A 22,167-nucleotide genomic window follows, 5' to 3' on the forward strand; every position below is an offset into this window, starting at 1 on the left:
TCTAAGGCACTGCATCTCAGTGCAAGAGGTATCACTACAGTCCCTGGTTTGAATCCAGGCTGTATCACATCCAGCTGTGATTGGGAGTCAGTGGTGAACAGTTGGCCCAGCGTTGACCAGGTTTGGCTGGGTTAGGTCGTCATTGTAAATAATAATTTGTTTTTAACTGACTTGCCTAGTAAAATAAAGGTTTAATTAAAAAAAATATATATATATATGTCAAGCCTTTTCAGTGGTGGAAAAAGTACTCAATTGTCATTCTTTAGTAAGAGTAAAGATACTTTAATAGAAATGTACTCAAGTAAAAGTTAAAGTCACCCAGTAAAATACTACTTCAGTAAAAGTCTAAAAGTATTTGGGTGTAAATTTCCTTAAGTATCAAAAGTAAATGTAATTTGTAAAATATACTTAAGTATCAAAAGTCAAAGTATAAATCAATTAAAATTCCTTACATTAAGCACCATTTTCTTGTTGGAGTATCCCAGGGGCACACTACAACGCTCAGACATAATTTACAAACAGAGCATGTGTGTTTAGTGAGTCCTCCAGATCAGAGGCAGTAGAGATGATCAGGGATGTTCTCTTTTTAGTGAGTCTGCCAGATCAGAGGCAGTAGAGATGACCAGGGATGTTCTCTGTTTAGTGAGTCCGCCAGATCAGAGGCAGTAGGGATGACCAGGGATGTTCCCTGTTTAGTGAGTCCGCCAGATCAGAGGCAGTAGAGATGATCAGGGATGTTCTCTGTTTAGTGAGTCCTCCAGATCAGAGGCAGTAGAGATGACCAGGGATGTTCTCTTTTTAGTGAGTCTGCCAGATCAGAGGCAGTAGAGATGACCAGGGATGTTCTCTGTTTAGTGAGTCCGCCAGATCAGAGGCAGTAGGGATGACCAGGGATGTTCCCTGTTTAGTGAGTCCGCCAGATCAGAGGCAGTAGAGATGATCAGGGATGTTCTCTTGATAAGTGTGTGAACTGAACCATTTTCCTGTCCTGTTGAACATTCAAAATGTTACGAGACATTTTGTACTCAGTACGTTTGGGTATCATGGAAAATATATGGAGTAAAACGTTTTTTTCCTTTTTAGAAATGTAGTGAAGTAAAAGTAAAAGTTGTAAAAATATATATATAAATAATAAAGTTAAGTACAGATACCCCCCAACAACGACTTAAGTACTACTTGAAAGTATTTTTACGCGCATGTATTTGTTGCATGTATTTGTTGTGTTTTTCCCCATTTATTTTACCTTGTATTCACTGATGCCCACATTCTGGACATCCTGCCCTCCGGTACTTCTGAATAAACCGTTAGGCACTTAATGGCCTTTATGCCTTTTTGTCACCATCGTTGCTCCGCTATTTCAGAGTTGTTTACCCTGTTGCAGAATACCGTGCAACGGGATTATAATAGAATAACTAAATGCCAATTCAGTTCCACTAAGATTAAATGACAAAAGCTGTCCTATAAAGTCACCTTTTTTGCCACATTAAAGCAGTAAGAAATATTTTATGATCTTGTCCTTTGAATCACTTTGTACGATGATTTTATAAAGTAGGCCAATCATGTGTTATACGGTCTGTAACGGTTGAACGTAACCAGCTCAGTGCGGACAAAGTTTATGGAGTCAGACCCCTCCCCTTTAATGACGATATTTTTTGTCAGGGGACTTTGGGGCTTGGTGGTGTCTCTTGAGCGCAGTTTCAAGATTCATCTTGAGAAGGTAGCAGTACATTTACCGCTCAAAGTGAGTCCGGAGCGTAAGGCGTGGGCTTGGAGTCCTGACTCAAAAAGATACCTCCTTGTTTTTACCGGGCCGAACGTCGTTCCGCAAGGGCTCGGCAAGATGAGTGACAGGAGTCGACTAACGGGAAAGATTGGAGATGAAACTTTGATTGAGATGAGCCAGAACTCCCTATGTGATGGTAAATTGTTCCGCTTACTTGTGTGAGACTAGTTAGGCAGACAGCGCCGCATTGAACTGGTCGATGTGCCATGCTCTTGCTTGATTGTTTACAGCTTTATGATAATCAAATTAGTAGGTTATTTGTCTTTAGGTATGAGATGCAGATTGATCTGTAGCTTATACAATCATATTGTTGCTTATAGGCCTAACAGTTACTCATTTAATTGTATTATATGCAGACCAACTCAACCGAAGGGACTGTAAACACGAGCTAGGCCTAATAAACACTTTGTCATGTACAAAATTAACATGTCTCAGACCCAAACAATTTACCGTTTTATTGAATAAAGCCATTATTTAAGAAGTTGATTTACAGTAGATCTGTAGACTACTCAGATTGATACGGTTTAAAATATCAGCAACCTCTTAAAGATTTCTTAAAATACAGTAATTATATTACCATGCAGGAACATGGACATCGATAAGGTATTATAATAATGGTGTTATTCAATCTTTCCAGGACGTTGTGTTTTACCACTGGTCGCCGTTTTACTGTGTATTATCAGCATAGTCATTGTTAAATCAGTTTTTTTGTCCGGAGAGTAAACGGTCGGTTTTCAGACCTCCCCTTTAACACACTACCCAGGCTGCCTCATGGTCAGACCCGGACTTGTCGAGAATTCCTTTTTAGGCTTAACATGGTCATGCTGTTAGTAGGGAACCCCCCCCCTCTCTCTCTCTCTCTCTGATCTGGAAGAAATTCTCTGCCTGCTTCAGAATACAGAATAGCATTTCATATACACAGGCTACAAGTAAACGTTCCCTACACCTGCTGAGCATAACTTTATCAGCAAAGCAACGTTTTATAGCCTTGCCATCTATGTTAATACTGTATATCAGATGAGATGGATTACTTTGAATGTACCCCAATCCCCAGCATTCTTTTTAGATGACTGTCTGTCACCATGTTCTTTAGTTCAGTACTTACTGTAGAAGTTATAACAGAGAGAAGTCTTTGATACTTAAACCTAACCCGAACCCTACTGTTGCTTAAGTACAGTAGTTACTTAAGCAATAAGGCACCTCAGGGGGTTGTGGAATATGGCCAGCATACCCCAGCTAAGGGTTGTTCTTAGGCACGACGCAATGCGGAGTGCCTGGATACAGCCCTTAGCCGTGGTAGCCGACTTCTACAGTAAGTACTGAACTAAAGAACATGGTGACAGACAGCCTTATTGCTATTATAAACTGGTTGCCAACATAATTAGTACAAAGAGTACAAATAAATGTTTTGCCGTAACAGTAGTATACGGTCTGATATACCACAGCTGTCAGCCAATCAGCATTCAGGCGCTCAAACCACCCAGTTTATAAGGTAGAAGTTATAACAGAGAGAAGCGTCTATGGTACTTAAACCTGAGATGTGAGTGAGAATGGCTCAGGCTACACCCTAAACAGAACCATATTCCCTATATAGTGCACTACTTTAGACCAGAGCCCTATGGAACCCTATTCCCTATATAGTGCACTACATTAGACCTGAGCCCTATGGAACCCTATTCCCTATATAGTGCACTACATTAGACCAGAGCCCTATGGAACCCTATTCCCTATATAGTGCACTACATTAGACCTGAGCCCTATGGAACCCTATTCCCTATATAGTGCACTACATTAGACCAGAGCCCTATGGAACCCTATTCCCTATATAGTGCACTACATTAGACCAGAGCCCTATGGAACCCTATTCCCTATATAGTGCACTACATTAGACCAGAGCCCATGATACCCTATTCCCTATATAGTGCATTACTTTTGACTACTTCCCTATGAGCCAATGACTCAATGAAGAGTGGGTTGTTGATGGTGTTGGACAAGGTTCATGTGTCTCTTTTTACAGTCTATATGGTATATCACCATGGTGATGGAGATTAGGATAGGGAAGAAGAGATTAAAGAAGAAGACCATCATAAATTTCCAGATGGACAGATAACACTGACACGGTGTCTTTGTTATCCAACAACACAACAAGGCCAGTTTTATGGCCAGGCACCACAGGCTGATAATAAATATTTACATCTACCTAAAAATTTTGATATGTTGTTGCTCTTTTGGTCCATTAAATATTAGTATTTTCAATAAGTAAACATTAAAAATTTAAAATACTTGATGAAAATGTTTTCTTCAGTTTATCATACTACCATCATTAACATTTTAATTAATTTTAACTCCGTTTTTTTGTCCGGAGAGTAAACGGTCGGTTTTCAGACCTCCCCTTTAACACACTACCCAGGCTGCCTCATGGTCAGACCCGGACTTGTCGAGAATTCCTTTTTAGGCTTAACATGGTCATGCTGTTAGTCAGTACCCCTCCTCTTTCTCTGAGCTGGAAGAAATACTCTGCCTGCTACTTCATCCATTGTCCAGAAAAATGTATTAACGCAATATGCAAATATGTACATATTTAATTAGATATTGCAATATTTGCAGGAAAATTATAATACAATAAAGTATGATGTTTGTGTCTACATTCAACTGGTAAAAGTTGATTGTGATGTCATTTAAAGGGGAAAAATGACTCTATGAGGGTGTGGTGCCTGGCCTTAAAACATAACCCGATTTATTTCAGACATAGGTCACATTTGGTACAAAGTTTAGTAGGTCTCTCTCTCTCTCTCTCTCTCTCTCTCTCTCTCTCTCTCTCTCTCTCTCTGTGTGTGTGTGTGTGTGTGTGTGTGTGTGTGTGTGTGTGTGTGTGTGTGTGTGTGTGTGTGTGTGTGTGTGTGTGTGTGTGTGTGTGTGTGTGTGTGTGTGTGTGTGTGTGTGTGTGTGTGTGTGTGTGTGCGTGTGCGTGTGCGTTAGTGATGTTTGGGTTGACTCACTGTATCTACAGTATAGGTTACATGGAGGTTTTATCTGGCGTTAGTGCCTAACCTACTGTAAACCTAAGCTTTAGGACCTAACTGTAAGTAAATATACACCACATGCCAAATATACACCATATGCCAAATATACACCACCTGCCAAATATACACCACACGCCAAATATACACCACATGTCAAATATACACCACATGCCAAATATACACCACATGCAAAATATACACCACATGCCAAATATACACCACACGCCAAATATACACCACCTGCCAAATATACACCACACGCCAAATATACACCACATGCCAAATATACACCACATGCCAAATATACACCACATGCCAAATATACACCACATGCCAAATATACACCACATGCCAAATATACACCACATGCCAAATATACACCACATGCCAAATATACACCACACGCCAAATATACACCACATGCCAAATATACACCACATGCCAAATATACACCACACGCCAAATATACACCACATGCCAAATATACACCACATGCCAAATATACACCACATGCCAAATATACACCACATGCCAAATATACACCACATGTCAAATATACACCACATGCCAAATATACACCACATGCCAAATATACACCACATGCCAAATATACACCACATGCCAAATATACACCACATGCCAAATATACACCACATGCCAAATATTCACCACATGCCAAATATACACCACACGCCAAATATACACCACATGCCAAATATACACCACATGCCAAATATACACCACATGCCAAATATACACCACATGCCAAATATACACCACATGCCAAATATACACCACATGCCAAATATACACCACATGCCAAATATACACCACACGCCAAATATACACCACACGCCAAATATACACCACACGCCAAATATACACCACATGCCAAATATACACCACATGCCAAATATACACCACATGCCAAATATACACCACACGCCAAATATACACCACATGCCAAATATACACCACATGCCAAAATACTTCTGAGAACATGGGCAGAAAATGTTAACGTCGATCCACTGAGGCAAAAAAAGGACAATGTCAGATTTAATTCAATAAGATGAAATCTGTGAAATGGAGAGTTGAAAGTATATAGAAGGGAGATCCAGAACAGTAGTCTAATGTTCTAGAAGAGAGGACCAGAACAGTAGTCTAATGTTCTAGAAGAGAGGACCAGAACAGTAGTCTAATGTTCTAGAAGAGAGGACCAGAACAGTAGTCTGTTCTAGAAGAGGACCAGAACATTAGTCTAATGTTCTAGAAGAGAGGACCAGAACAGTAGTCTAATGTTCTAGAAGAGAGGACCAGAACAGTAGTCTAATGTTCTAGAAGAGAGGACCAGAACAATAGTCTGTTATAGAAGAGAGGACCAGAACAGTAGTCTGTTATAGAAGAGAGGACCAGAACAGTAGTCTGTTATAGAAGAGAGGACCAGAACAGTTGTCTGTTATAGAAGAGAGGACCAGAACAGTAGTCTGTTATAGAAGAGAGGACCAGAACAGTTGTCTGTTATAGAAGAGAGGACCAGAACAGTAGTCTGTTATAGAAGAGAGGACCAGAACAGTAGTCTGTTATAGAAGAGAGGACCAGAACAGTAGTCTGTTATAGAAGAGAGGACCAGAACAGTAGTCTGTTATAGAAGAGAGGACCAGAACAGTTGTCTGTTATAGAAGAGAGGACCAGAACAGTAGTCTGTTATAGAAGAGAGGACCAGAACAGTAGTCTGTTATAGAAGAGAGGACCAGAACAGTAGTCTGTTATAAAAGAGAGGACCAGAACAGTTGTCTGTTATAGAAGAGAGGACCAGAACAGTAGTCTGTTCTAGAAGAGGACCAGAACAGTAGTCTGTTATAGAAGAGAGGACCAGAACAGTTGTCTGTTATAGAAGAGGACCAGAACAGTAGTCTAATGTTCTAGAAGAGAGGACCAGAACAGTAGTCTGTTATAGAAGAGAGGACCAGAACAGTTGTCTGTTATAGAAGAGAGGACCAGAACAGTAGTCTAATGTTCTAGAAGAGAGGACCAGAACAGTAGTCTGTTCTAGAAGAGGACCAGAACAGTAGTCTAATGTTCTAGAAGAGAGGACCAGAACAGTAGTCTGTTATAGAAGAGAGGACCAGAACAGTAGTCTGTTCTAGAAGAGGACCAGAACAGTAGTCTGTTATAGAAGAGAGGACCAGAACAGTAGTCTGTTATAGAAGAGAGGACCAGAACAGTAGTCTGTTATAGAAGAGAGGACCAGAACAGTAGTCTGTTATAGAAGAGAGGACCAGAACAGTAGTCTGTTATAGAAGAGAGGACCAGAACAGTTGTCTGTTATAGAAGAGAGGACCAGAACAGTAGTCTGTTATAGAAGAGAGGACCAGAACAGTAGTCTGTTATAGAAGAGAGGACCAGAACAGTAGTCTGTTATAGAAGAGAGGACCAGAACAGTTGTCTGTTATAGAAGAGAGGACCAGAACAGTAGTCTGTTATAGAAGAGAGGACCAGAACAGTTGTCTGTTATAGAAGAGAGGACCAGAACAGTAGTCTGTTATAGAAGAGAGGACCAGAACAGTTGTCTGTTATAGAAGAGAGGACCAGAACAGTAGTCTGTTATAGAAGAGAGGACCAGAACAGTTGTCTGTTATAGAAGAGAGGACCAGAACAGTAGTCTGTTATAGAAGAGAGGACCAGAACAGTAGTCTGTTATAGAAGAGAGGACCAGAACAGTTGTCTGTTATAGAAGAGAGGACCAGAACAGTAGTCTGTTATAGAAGAGAGGACCAGAACAGTTGTCTGTTATAGAAGAGAGGACCAGAACAGTAGTCTGTTATAGAAGAGAGGACCAGAACAGTTGTCTGTTATAGAAGAGAGGACCAGAACAGTAGTCTGTTCTAGAAGAGGACCAGAACAGTAGTCTAATGTTCTAGAAGAGAGGACCAGAACAGTAGTCTGTTATAGAAGAGAGGACCAGAACAGTAGTCTGTTATAGAAGAGAGGACCAGAACAGTAGTCTGTTATAGAAGAGAGGACCAGAACAGTAGTCTGTTATAGAAGAGAGGACCAGAACAGTAGTCTAATGTTTAGGAAAGATTTGGTCAAGTGGTGAAAGAGGATGATAGCAGTGTTATGATGTGTGATGATTGTGAGGCGCTAGAGAAATTTGACAGTCACGAGGCGGGACTTCAAAATGGCGCATCAAGGGACCTGACTGTTCGGATGGTTTAAGTGGAATAGTAGCCTGACTGATCTCTGGACACTGACTGTAGGTCTATAGCCTCTGACATAGCCTCTAACTGAACTCTGGACACTGACAGTAGGTCTATAGCCTCTGACATAGCCTCTAACTGAACTCTGGACACTGACTGTAGGTCTATAGCCTCTGACATAGCCTCTAACTGAACTCTGGACACTGACAGTAGGTCTATAGCCTCTGACATAGCCTCTAACTGAACTCTGGACACTGACTGTAGGTCTATAGCCTCTGACATAGCCTCTAACTGAACTCTGGACACTGACTAGGTCTATAGCCTCTGACATAGCCTCTAACTGAACTCTGGACACTGACAGTAGGTCTATAGCCTCTGACATAGCCTCTAACTGAACTCTGGACACTGACTGTAGGTCTATAGCCTCTGACATAGCCTCTAACTGAACTCTGGACACTGACTGTAGGTCTATAGCCTCTGACATAGCCTCTAACTGAACTCTGGACACTGACTGTAGGTCTATAGCCTCTCACATAGCCTCTAACTGAACTCTGGACACTGACTGTAGGTCTATAGCCTCTGACATAGCCTCTAACTGAACTCTGGACACTGACTGTAGGTCTATAGCCTCTGACATAGCCTCTAACTGAACTCTGGACACTGACAGTAGGTCTATAGCCTCTGACATAGCCTCTAACTGAACTCTGGACACTGACTGTAGGTCTATAGCCTCTGACATAGCCTCTAACTGAACTCTGGACACTGACTGTAGGTCTATAGCCTCTGACATAGCCTCTAACTGAACTCTGGACACTGACTAGGTCTATAGCCTCTGCCATAGCCTCTAACTGAACTCTGGACACTGACTGTAGGTCTATAGCCTCTGACATAGCCTCTAACTGAACTCTGGACACTGACTGTAGGTCTATAGCCTCTGACATAGTCTAATATAATATTAACTCCTGCAGAAGTAAGCATTTCTTGCAGTAAAATGCTACCCTATATATAAATTCTTACTTGGGAACAGGAGTGGAGAAATACGATTTCTCTAAACTTCCCGAAATGTCGATGCGAGAGAAGCAGAGATGAAAGCGAACTTTACAGATGTCGACTAAGATTGAATCATTCATGCTATCATTTATGACAGAGCTGTCCAAACCTGTTCCTGGAGAGATACCGTCCTCTAGGTTTAACTCCAACCCTGTTCCTGGAGAGATACCGTCCTCTAGGTTTAACTCCAACCCTGTTCCTGGAGAGCTACCCTCCTGTAGGTTTACTACACTCCTACCCTGTTCCTGGAGAACTACCCTCCTCTAGGTTTAACTCCAACCCTGTTCCTGGAGAGATACCGTCCTCTAGGTTTAACTCCAACCCTGTTCCTGGAGAGATACCGTCCTCTAGGTTTAACTCCAACCCTGTTCCTGGAGAGATACCGTCCTCTAGGTTTAACTCCAACCCTGTTCCTGGAGAGCTACCCTCCTGTAGGTTTACTACACTCCTACCCTGTTCCTGGAGAACTACCCTCCTCTAGGTTTAACTCCAACCCTGTTCCTGGAGAGCTACCCTCCTCTAGGTTTAACCTACATCAGGTTAGTTACAACTGGGGTTGGAGGGTAATCTCTCCAGGAACAGGGTTGGAGTTAAAACCTACAAGAGGGTATCTCTCCAGGAACAGGGTTGGAGTTAAAACCTACAGGAGGGTAGCTCTCCAGGAACAGGGTTGGAGTTAAAACCTACAGGAGGGTATCTCTCCAGGAACAGGGTTGGAGTTAAAACCTACAGGAGGGTATCTCTCCAGGAACAGGGTTGGAGTTAAAACCTACAGGAGGGTATCTCTCCAGGAACAGGGTTGGAGTTAAAACTAGAGGAGGGTAGTTCTCCAGGGACAGGGTTGGGCAACCCCGATGTATGACATTATTGTGGTGAGCAAGGGTTTATTTAGTCTACTTGGGAAACAAGTAGAATAATGACAGAAGAAAAGCTGCATGTATCTAATTATAGACAAGTTGACTAACAAAAAGCCAACCAAAATGTTGGATATTATAATCAGAAACATAGGCCTATCTAAAAAGGCCTGTCAAAAGAGGTTTGGCCTAGTTCCAATGCGCACTAGCGACTCCTTGTGGCAAGCCGGGCGCATGCAAGCTGACTTTGGTCGCCAGTTCTATGGTGTTTCATTGGTGCGGCTGGCTTCCGGGTTAAGCGAGCAGTGTTTCAAGAAGCAGTGCGGCTTGGCAGGGTTGTGTTTCGGAGGACGCGCAGCTCTCGACCTTCGCCTTCGAATCCGTATGGGAGTAACAACGATGGGACAAGACTGTAACTACCAATTGGGGAAAAATGGGGTAAAAAGTTTTTAAAAATAATCACACAAATAAATAAAGAATAGTTCTGCGCAAGTTCTATATTTGCGGGTTTGGGTCGTGTGCAGGCCTCACATTGTCACTTTATCACATATAATCGTGCGTTTGTGGATGGGTTATTAGCAATTGCGGGTGGGTGCGGGTGAACAAACAGCTGCCCCGCCTATCATTAGCATGCGTGCGTTGGGTCTGGTGTATGGTAAGTATCTGCCCCTCCTACAGGCAGCAGGAAGTTGCATCTGTAGTGTGACCACAGCTTGTTAGCTGCTCTAGTCGGTAGAATAGGACGGGGGGGGAAGTTTCCTGTCACAGGAAAGCAATGCAAACAAGACTACGTCTTAGAGAACAAAGTTATTTGACAGGACTGTGACTTGTCTCAAAACAAGTGCACTACTTTGGTCAAAGGTCGTGTACTATACAGGTAATAGAGGGCCATTAGGTTGAGCTAAGTCATAGAAAAGTAGGATACTGTTTACCGTCGTCTCCCTTTTAACAACCTGGAGATATGGGGTCAATGACATGACATCTTGGGCACTTCAAAATACATTTATCATTTTATATCTCATTACAGTTTAAATTGTGTCTGTAACTGATTTTGTACTTGGTACTTTAGAGATAACCTGGAGATAGCCACAAGGAGACAAACACCACATTTAGGCCTTTAAGCCCTGTGTATTAACTAACCTAAAGGGGAATTGGACATACTATCAAAACCTTTGAGTTATTGGATAACTACCCCGTAGATAATTCTGCATGTATTAAAGAACTGCTTTTTTCCATTGTTAGCCTAAAACCCACACCTCTCATCTCCTTCACTATCTGAGCCTATAGCCCACACCTCTCATCTCCTTCACTATCTGAGCCTACAGCCCACACCTCTCATCTCCTTCACTATCTGAGCCTATAACCCACACCTCTCATCTCCTTCACTATCTGAGCCTACAGCCCACACCTCTCATCTCCTTCACTATCTGAGCCTATAGCCCACACCTCTCATCTCCTTCACTATCTGAGCCTATAGCCCACACCTCTCATCTCCTTCACTATCTGAGCCTACAGCCCACACCTCTCATCTCCTTCACTATCTGAGCCTATAACCCACACCTCTCATCTCCTTCACTATCTGAGCCTATAACCCACACCTCTCATCTCCTTCACTATCTGAGCCTACAGCCCACACCTCTCATCTCCTTCACTATCTGAGCCTACAGCCCACACCTCTCCTCTCCTTCACTATCTGAGCCTATAGCCCACACCTCTCATCTCCTTCACTATCTGAGCCTACAGCCCACACCTCTCCTCTCCTTCACTATCTGAGCCTATAGCCCACACCTCTCATCTCCTTCACTATCTGAGCCTACAGCCCACACCTCTCCTCTCCTTCACTATCTGAGCCTATAGCCCACACCTCTCATCTCCTTCACTATCTGAGCCTATAGCCCACACCTCTCATCTCCTTCACTATCTGAGCCTACAGCCCACACCTCTAATCTCCTTCACTATCTGAGCCTATAACCCACACCTCTCCTCTCCTCCACTATCTGAGCCTATAGCCCACACCTCTCATCTCCTTCACTATCTGAGCCTACAGCCCACAACTCTCCTCTCTTTCACTATCTGAGCCTACAGCCCACACCTCTCATCTCCTTCACTATCTGAGCCTATAGCCTACAACTCTCCTCTCCTTCACTATCTGAGCCTACAGCCCACACCTCTCATCTCCTTCACTATCTGAGCCTATAACCCACACCTCTCATCTCCTTCACTATCTGAGCCTATAACCCACACCTCTCATCTCCTTCACTATCTGAGCCTATAGCCCACACCTCTCATCTCCTCCTTGGCTGTGTGGTATTTTCTGAACAGAGAGTTTTGTCTGTTGACAAAGTCACGCCGGTCCCTATACATTCCCCTCTCCTATCCTCGATGTTGATCAGAGAGTCCCGAGAGGCCTGTGTCCTTGTGGTATTTCCCCCCAGTAATCAGTTGTCCTCTATGCCAACAGCAGTTGAATTGTTCTAGTCTTGCATGGGTTAATCAAGGGTGGAATTTCCTGCTTATGTCCTGTTGAATCAGAGAATCTTGCTACCAGGATTTCTGTAAAAGTAATCAGATTTAAGGGTCGGGTTTCACTGTTCCACTGTACTTCACTGTTCTACTGTACTGTTCCACTGCACTGTTCCACTGTACTGCACTGTTCCACTGTACCACTTTACTGTTACTGCACTATTCCACTTTACTGCACTGTTCCACTGTACTGCACTGTTCCACTGTACTGCACTGTTCCACTGAACTGCACTGTTCCACTGTTCCACTGTACTGCACTGTTCCACTGTTCCACTGTACTGCACTGTTCCACTGTTCCACTTTACTGCACTGTTCCACTGTACTGCACTGTTCCACTGTTCCACTGTACTGCACTGTTCCACTGTACTGCACTGTTCCACTGTTCAACTGTACTGCACTGTTCCACTGTTCCACTTTACTGCACTGTTCCACTGTACTGCACTGTTCCACTGTTCCACTTTACTGCACTGTTCCACTGTACTGCACTGTTCCACTGTTCCACTGTACTGCACTGTTCCACTGTAATACACTGTTCCACTGTACTGCACTGTTCCACCGTTCCACTTTACTGCACTGTTCCACTGTTCCACTGTACTACACTGTTCCACTGTAATACACTGTTCCACTGCAATCCACTGTTCAACTATACTGCACTGTTCCACTGTAGTGCACTCTTCCAATGTACTGCACTGTTCCACTGTTCTGCACTTTTCCACTGTAGTGCACTGTTCCATTGTACTCCACTGTTCCACTTTACTGCATTGTTCCACTGTACTGCACTGTTCCATTGTTCCATTGTACTGCACTGTTCCACTGTACTGCACTGTTCCACTGTACTGCACTGTTCCACTGTTCCACTGTACTGCACTGTTCCACTGTAATGCAATGTTCCATTGTACTGCACTCTTCCACTGTACTGCACTGTTCCACTGTACTGCCCTGTTCCACTCTTCCACTGTGCTGCACTGTTCCACACTTCCACAGTACTGCACTGTTCCACTATACTGCACTGTTATCCGCTGTTCCACTGTAACCCACAGTACTGCACTGTTCCACTGTTCTGCGCTGTTCCACTGTCCTGCACTGTTCCACTGTTCCACTGTACTGCACTGTTAGACTGTTCCACTATACTGCACTGTTAGACTGTTCCACTATACTGCACTGTTATCCGCTGTTGCACTGTTCCACTGTACTGCACTGTTCCACTATACTGCACTGTTCCACTGTACTGCACTGTTCCACTGTTCCACTGTACTGCACTGTTAGACTGTTCCACTATACTGCACTGTTATCCGCTGTTCCACTGTAACCCACAGTACTGCACTGTTCCACTGTACTGCACTGTTCCACTATACTGCACTGTTCCACTGTACTGCACTGTTCCACTGTTCCACTGTACTGCACTGTTAGACTGTTCCACTATACTGCACTGTCCCACTGTACTGCACTGTTCCACTGTACTGCACTGTTCCACTGCACTGCACTGTTCCACTGTTTGACTGTACTGCACGGTTCCACTGTTCCACTGTACTGCACTGTTCCACTGTACCACTGTCCCACTGTACTGCACTGTTCACTGTACTGCACTGTTCCACTGTACTGCACTGTTCCACTGTTCCACTGTACTGCACTGTTCCACTGTTTGACTGTACTGCACGGTTCCACTGTTCCACTGTAATGCACTGTTCCATTGTACTGCACTGTTCCACTGTACTGCACTGTTCCACTCTTCCACTGTACCGCACTGTTCCACTGTACTGCACTGTTCCACTGTTCCACTGTACTGCACTGTTAGACTGTTCCACTATACTGCACTGCCCACTGTAATGCACTGTTCCACTGTACTGCACTGTTCCACTGCACTGCACTGTTCCACTGTTTGACTGTACTGCACGATTCCACTGTTCCACTGTACTGCACTGTACCACTGTCCCACTGTACTGCACTGTTCCACTGTACTGCACTGTTCCACTGTACTGCACTGTTCCACTGTTCCACTGTACTGCACTGTTAGACTGTTCCACTATACTGCACTGTCCCACTGTACTGCACTGTTCCACTGTACTGCACTGTTCCACTGCACTGCACTGTTCCACTGTTTGACTGTACTGCACGGTTCCACTGTTCCACTGTACTGCACTGTTCCACTGTACCACTGTCCCACTGTACTGCACTGTTCCACTGTACTGCACTGTTCCACTGTACTGCACTGTTCCACTGTTCCACTGTACTGCACTGTTCCACTGTTTGACTGTACTGCACGGTTCCACTGTTCCACTGTAATGCACTGTTCCATTGTACTGCACTGTTCCACTGTACTGCACTGTTCCACTCTTCCACTGTACCGCACTGTTCCACTGTACTGCACTGTTCCACTGTTCCACTGTACTGCACTGTTAGACTGTTCCACTATACTGCACTGCCCCACTGTAATGCACTGTTCCACTGTACTGCACTGTTCCACTGCACTGCACTGTTCCACTGTTTGACTGTACTGCACGATTCCACTGTTCCACTGTACTGCACTGTACCACTGTCCCACTGTACTGCACTGTTCCACTGTACTGCACTGTTCCACTGTTTGACTGTACTGCACGGTTCCACTGTTCCACTGTTCCACTGCACTGTTCCACTGTACTGCACTGTTCCACTGTACTGCACTTTTAGACTGTTCCACTGTACTGCACTGTTCCACTGTTCGACTGTACTTATACGGTTCCACTGTTCCACTGTACTGCACTGTTAGACTGTTCCACTGTACTGCACTGTTCCACTGTTCGACTGTACTGCACGGTTCCACTGTTCCACTGTACTGCACAGTTCCACTGTTCCACTGTACTGCACGGTTCCACTGTTCCACTGTACTGCACTGTTCCACTGTTCCACTGTACTGCACTGTTCCACTGTTTGACTGTACTGCACGGTTCCACTGTTCCACTGTACTGCACTGTTCCACTGTACTGCACTGTTAGACTGTTCCAAAGTACTGCACTGTTCCACTGTTCGACTGTACTGCACGGTTCCACTGTTCCACTGTACTGCACTGTTCCACTGTACTGCACTGTTAGACTGTTCCACTGTACTGCACTGTTCCACTGTTCGACTTTACTGCACTGTTCCACTGTTCCACTGTACTGCACTGTTAGACTGTTCCACTGTACTGCACTGTTCCACTGTTCGACTGTACTGCACGGTTCCACTGTTCGACTGTACTGCACGGTTCCACTGTTCCACTGTACTGCACTGTTCCACTGTACTGCACTGTTAGACTGTTCCACTGTACTGCACTGTTCCACTGTTCAACTTTACTGCACGGTTCCACTGTTCCACTGTACTGCACTTTTAGACTGTTCCACTGTACTGCACTGTTCCACTGTTCCACTGTACTGCACTGTTAGACTGTTCCACTGTTCCACTGTTCCACTGTTCCACTGTACTGCACTGTTCCACTGTTCCACTATACTGCACTGTTAGACTGTTCCACTGTACTGCACTGTTCCACTGTTCGACTGTACTGCACGGTTCCACTGTTCCACTGTACTGCACGGTTCCACTGTTCCACATGTTTTCAGCAGCTGTAGAGTCATGCATAAAAATTCACAAAGCTGGTCACAGTCAGTCTTCTGTAGTGACATCTCCTTCTCTTTCCCTTTCTTTTCTGTACTGGGAAACCAGTGTATTAAGTCAGACCGCCCAGCTACAGTTATTTTGTTGGTTGACTAAACTGTACTTTTCAGAAATCTTCTCTCTTCTCTCAGTTCCCACTGTGATTGAATAAATCAAGATTAGAGAGACGAGAGTAACATGAGTTTAGGCTAAAACAAAAATAGAAGTAGGTATTCTCTAACTTAACTAAAACACTAGTAGGAATTTACTATAGTTACCTATGTTTTTGTTGGTGTTGTTTTTTAACTTTATTAAAACAACAAAACAACAATACAAAACAAACATATGAATGGCAGCCTCCCATCAGTGGCTTCTCCCATCAGTGGGTTCTCTGGTCAGTAGATTCTCTGGTCAGTGGGTTCTCTGGTCAGTGGGTTCTCTGGTCAGTGGGTTCTCCCATCAGTGGCTTCTCCCATCAGTGGGTTCTCTGGTCAGTAGGTTCTCTGGTCAGTGGGTTCTCTGGTCAGTGGGTGCTCTGGTCAGTGGGTTCTCTGGTCAGTGGGTTCTCTGGTCAGTGGGTTCTCTGGTCAGTGGGTTCTCTGGTCAGTGGGTTCTCTGGTCAGTGGGTGCTCTGGTCAGTGGGTTCTCTGGTCACTGGGTGCTCTGGTCAGTGGGTTCTCTGGTCAGTGGGTGCTCTGGTCAGTGGGTTCTCTGGGCAGTGGGTTCTCTGGTCAGTGGGTTCTCCCATCAGTGGGTTCTCTGGTCAGTGGGTTCTCTGGTCAGTGGGTTCTCTGGTCAGTGGGTTCTCTGGTCAGTGGGTGCTCTGGTCAGTGGGTTCTCTGGTCAGTGGGTTCTCTGGTCAGTGGGTTCTCCCATCAGTGGGTTCTCCCATCAGTGGGTTCTCTGGTCAGTGGGTTCTCTGGTCAGTGGGTTCTCTGGTCAGTGGGTGCTCTGGTCACTGGGTGCTCTGGTCAGTGTGTTCTCTGGTCAGTGGGTTCTCTGGTCAGTGGGTTCTCTGGTCAGTGGGTTATCTGGTCAGTGGGTTCTCTGGTCAGTGGGTTCTCTGGTCAGTGGGTGCTCTGGTCACTGGGTGCTCTGGTCAGTGTGTTCTCTGGTCAGTGGGTTCTCTGGTCAGTGGGTTCTCTGGTCAGTGGGTGCTCTGGTCAGTTGGTCCTCTGGTCAGTGGGTTCTCTGGTCAGTTGGTTCTCTGGTCAGTGGGTTCTCTGGTCAGTGGGTTCTCTGGTCAGTGGGTGCTCTGGTCAGTTGGTGCTCTGGTCAGTGGGTTCTCTGGTCAGTGGGTTCTCTGATCAGTGGGTTCTCTGGTCAGTAGGTTCTCTGGTCAGTGGGTTCTCTGGTCAGTAGGTTCTCCCATCAGTAGGTTCTCTGGTCAGTGGGTTCTCTGGTCAATGGGTTCTCTGGTCAGTAGGTTTTCTGGTCAGTGGGTTCTCTGGTCAGTGGGTTCTCTGGTCAGTAGGTTCTCTGGTCAGTGGGTTCTCTGGTCAGTGGGTTCTCTGGTCAGTGGGAGCTCTGGTCAGTGAGTTCTCTGGTCAGTGGGTTCTCTGGTCAGTAGGTTCTCCCATCAGTAGGTTCTCTGGTCAGTGGGTTCTCTGGTCAGTGGGTTCTCTGGTCAGTGGGTGCTCTGGTCAGTAGGTTCTCTGGTCAGTGGGTTCTCTGGTCAGTGGGTTCTCTGGTCAGTAGGTTCTCTGGTCAGTGGGTTCTCTGGTCAGTGGGTTCTCTGGTCAGTAGGTTCTCTGGTCAGTGGGTGCTCTGGTCAGTGGGTTCTCTGGTCAGTGGGTTCTCTGGTCAGTGGGTGCTCTGGTCAGTGGGTTCTCTGGTCAGTGGGTGCTCTGGTCAGTAGGTTCTCTGGTCAGTGGGTTCTCTGGTCAGTGGGTTCTCTGGTCAGTGGGTTCTCTGGTCAGTGGGTTCTCTGGTCAGTAGGTTCTCTGGTCAGTGGGTTCTCTGGTCAGTAGGTTCCCTGGTCAGTGGGTTCTCTGGTCAGTTGGTGCTCTGGTCAGTTGGTGCTCTGGTCAGTAGGTTCTCTGGTCAGTGGGTGCTCTGGTCAGTGGGTGCTCTGGTCAGTTGGTGCTCTGGTCAGTGGGTTCTCTGGTCAGTGGGTTCTCTGGTGAGTGGGTGTCCTCGCCCCCAGCCTCCCTGAGACTCCAGCAGGGTAAAGCTCCCACCGCCGGCACAATATAGGCCCATTAGTTACCTGGTAGCTCTTTCCTGCAGTCAGATGACCTAGTGGCCTCATGGGTGGAATGTTATTCATATTTTTCATAACTTCATAATTACTCAACATTCTTTTCTTTTTTTTAACAGCTGAAAATCTGGTGTTTCAATGTCAAACGGTTTTGTTATATATTTCAGTCTTCTGTGATGTATATAGCATCTAATATTGCGATGCAAACTCAAAAATGTAATACATTTTAACTATTGCATTAAATATCTGACATGGTACATATGTCTTCTTTGTTTAGGCCCATAACCATGTGTGTGAGGTGGATACTTTTTGTTTTTAAAGTAGATTTGTTTAAGACTACCGAGAAACACTCTGTGAGATCCTGTTTTAGCCCACTGCAGTAAAAGGTTTTCAAGTAAGTCTGTTTTCTGGGGCATTTTGGAAAGAGGAAGTGGTTATTTGGCAGGTTACTCTCAGCATGAACTAAGAACTAGGAAGAATGACTGGATCCTATTGTTACATCACTGTTGCTGTAGAAACACTCCTCATTTCATCATTGTAACAACGTTAGAAGTGTGTGTCTGTCTGTGGGTGTTTGTTTGTGTGTGTGTTTGTCTGTGTGTGTGTGTGTGTGTGTTTGTCTGTGTGCGTGTGTGTCTGTGTGCCTGTGCCTGTGTGTGTGTGTGTGTGTGTGTGTGTGTGTGTGTGTGTGTGTGTGTGTGTGTGTGTGTGTGTGTGTGTGTGTGTGTGTGTGTGTGTGTGTGTGTGTGTGTGTGTGTGTGTGTGTGTGTGCGTGCGCGTGCGTGTGTGTGTGGCAGAAGGACAGACTAAATATAACCTTAAAGAGACCAGTAATTATTTAATCTCTATTTAGATTCTTGAGTCAAGAAATGTAAAGTACACACACACACACACACACACACACACACACACACACACACACACACACACACACACACACACACACACACACACACACACACACACACACACACACACACAGATAGACACACACACACAGATAGATAGACACACACACACACAGAGATGCACACACACACACAGATAGACACACACACACACAGATAGATAGACACACACAGATAGACGCACACACACACACAGATAGACGCACACACACACACAGATAGACACACACACACACACAGATAGACACACACACACAGAGAGATGCACACACACACACACAGATACACACACACACACACACACACACACACAGATAGACACACACACACAGAGAGATGCACACACACACACAGATAGACACACACACACACACAGATAGACACACACACACAGAGAGATGCACACACACACACACAGATAGACACACACACACAGATAGACACACACACACAGATAGACACACACAGAGAGATGCACACACACACACAGATAGACACACACACACACACACAGATAGACACACACACACAGAGAGATGCACACACACACACACACACAGATAGACACACACACACACACAGATAGACACACACACACAGAGAGACACACACACACACACAGATAGACACACACACACACAGATAGACACACACACACAGAGAGATGCACACACACACACAGATAGACACACACACACACAGATAGACACACACACACAGATGCACACACACACAGATAGACACACACACACACAGATAGACACACACACACACAGATAGACACACACAGATAGACACACACACACACACAGATAGACACACACACACACACACACAGATAGACACACACACACACACAGATAGACACACACACACACAGATAGACACACACACACAGATAGACACACACACACACAGATAGACACACACACACACAGATAGACACACACACAGATAGACACACACACACACACACAGATAGACACACACACACTTATGTTTTTTTGTGGGGGTTTTGCCTTTTGGTAGGCCGTCATTGTAAATAAAAATGTGTTCTTAACTGACATGCTTAGTTAAATAAAGGTAAAATAAAATAAAAATATAAAAAGTCTGTATTTTACTTGAATGATCTCAAGTATGATCAAGTAGGTTGTGTCAATGGATCTCCGCTACAATTTCCCCAATTAGGATAATAAGGGGATTGATTGGTTAAGTGATTGATTATACTCTTTGTGTTTCAGGGGACAACAACGGCTTCCCCCACGATACTGACGACTATCCCCAGCCTGACCCTTCAGAGGTAAACACACACACACACACACACACACACACACACACACACACACACACACACACACACACACACACACACACACACACACACACACACACACACACACACACACACACACACACACACACACACTACATTCTCAATATGACACGCACGCACACAGTTTAGTTTAGGTCGGGGGATTGTGGAGGCCAGGTCATCTGATGCAGCACACCATCACTCTCCTTCTCTGTATAATATCCCACAGCCTGGAGGTGCGTTGGATTTTGTCCTGTTGAAAAGGGATTTTATTTCCATAGTTTAATGGTCTTTGGGGGTCTGAGTAGTCTTCAGATTGGTCTGTAAGGCTGGGGGTCTGAGTGTTCTTCAGCTTGGTCTGTAAGGCTGGGGGTCTGAGTAGTCTTCAGATTGGTCTGTTACGCTGGGGGTCTGAGTAGTCTTCAGATTGGTCTGTAAAGCTGGGGGTGTGAGTAGTCTTCAGATTGGAGGTTTTCACAAATTACCCTAACTCTATCGCTGCTGTCCAATCCATAGCGCCTACACGCTTGGCACTGCTGTAGATCTCAGAAGATTGGAATAAGCATTATGGCAACATTGTCTTTCCTTCTGATTGGCTTGAAATGTCATCATAATTATTACTTCCACCAATCCAAATCCTCTCAGGTCTACAGAGATGGCTAGTGAGTATAGGGGATAGGGGTTCATTTGGAATCCAGAATTCCTCTCACTTGACCTTTCTATCTCCTCCTCTCCTCCTCTCCTCCTTTCCTCCTCCTATTTTAAGTCTCCCACTCCTTACATCAACCCTCCTGATCATGGCTCCTGTGATTCTCTGGGTCCTGGGGTCCAGGGTCATGGTTCCTGTGATTCTCTGGGTCCTGGGGTCCAGGGTCATGGTACCTGTGATTCTCTGGGTCCTGGGGTCCAGGGTCATGGTTCCTGTGATTCTCTGGGTCCTGGGGTCCAGGGTCATGGTTCCTGTGATTCTCTGGGTCCTGGGGTCCAGGGTCATGGTTCCTGTGATTCTCTGGGTCCTGGGGTCCAGGGTCATGGTTCCTGTGATTCTCTGGGTCCTGGGGTCCAGGGTCATGATTCCTGTGATTCTCTGGGTCCTGGGATTCTCCTGTGATTCCTGGGTCCTGGGGTCCAGGGTCATGGTACCTCTGATTCTCTGGGTCCTGGGGTCCAGGGTCATGGTTCCTGTGATTCTCTGGGTCCTGGGGTCCAGGGTCATGGTTCCTGTGATTCCCTCCGGTCGGTCATGGTTTTGCCCTCCGAGTTTCTCCATCCACTCTCACCACTCAGGCTCTGACCACAGTGACAGCAGCCCTGAACGTGGACAGATCCTTAGACGTTTGTCCACCGTGACTGGGCTGACTGGGGTAAGAGGAAACAGAGAGACATTGCCCGTTGCATGCTTGTGTGTGTGCGTGCGTGTGTTTGTGTGTGTGTGTGTGTGTGTGTGTGTGTGTGTGTGTGTGTGTGTGTGTGTGTGTGTGTGTGTGTGTGTGTGTGTGTGTGTGTGTGTGTGTGTGTGTGTGTGTGTGTGTGTGTGTGTGTGTGTGTGTGTGTGTGTGTGTGTGTGTGCGCGTGCGTGCGTGCGTGTGTGTGTGTGTTTTTTCCCCATTGATAAAGTTTGTGTTGTTTGTTTAGTGTCATTTTACAGTCTTTAGTCAAACCCTGCAGCTGTTGGTTAACTACCTAATCATCTCTGTGTTATGAGTGT

General features: G+C 45.2%; 1 protein-coding gene across 1 annotated transcript; it reads left to right on the forward strand.

Annotated features, from left to right (window-relative positions):
* The first annotated feature begins 1,665 nt into the window (after nucleotides 1-1,665).
* LOC124027082 (spidroin-2-like) lies at nucleotides 1,666-21,570 on the forward strand. The gene is made up of 3 exons (XM_046339630.1): nucleotides 1,666-1,919; nucleotides 20,389-20,447; nucleotides 21,226-21,570. The coding sequence occupies exons 1-3, from the start codon at nucleotides 1,841-1,843 to the stop codon at nucleotides 21,568-21,570; spliced, it is 483 nt and encodes a 160-aa protein (XP_046195586.1). The 5' UTR covers nucleotides 1,666-1,840.
* Nucleotides 21,571-22,167: the final 597 nt, after the last annotated feature.

This window comes from Oncorhynchus gorbuscha, unplaced genomic scaffold (assembly GCF_021184085.1).
Source record: "Oncorhynchus gorbuscha isolate QuinsamMale2020 ecotype Even-year unplaced genomic scaffold, OgorEven_v1.0 Un_scaffold_2940, whole genome shotgun sequence".
NCBI classification, from domain to species: domain Eukaryota; kingdom Metazoa; phylum Chordata; class Actinopteri; order Salmoniformes; family Salmonidae; genus Oncorhynchus; species Oncorhynchus gorbuscha.

Excerpts from the sequence above, each read along its gene's own strand:
- LOC124027082 (XM_046339630.1), top strand. The coding sequence starts at position 1,841 with ATGAGTGACAGGAGTCGACTAACGGGAAAGATTGGAGATGAAACTTTG. Across the intron at positions 1,920-20,388 it reads CCAGAACTCCCTATGTGATG|GGGACAACAACGGCTTCCCC; the intron begins GTAAATTGTTCC and ends TTTGTGTTTCAG. Across the intron at positions 20,448-21,225 it reads CCCAGCCTGACCCTTCAGAG|TCTCCCACTCCTTACATCAA; the intron begins GTAAACACACAC and ends TCCTATTTTAAG.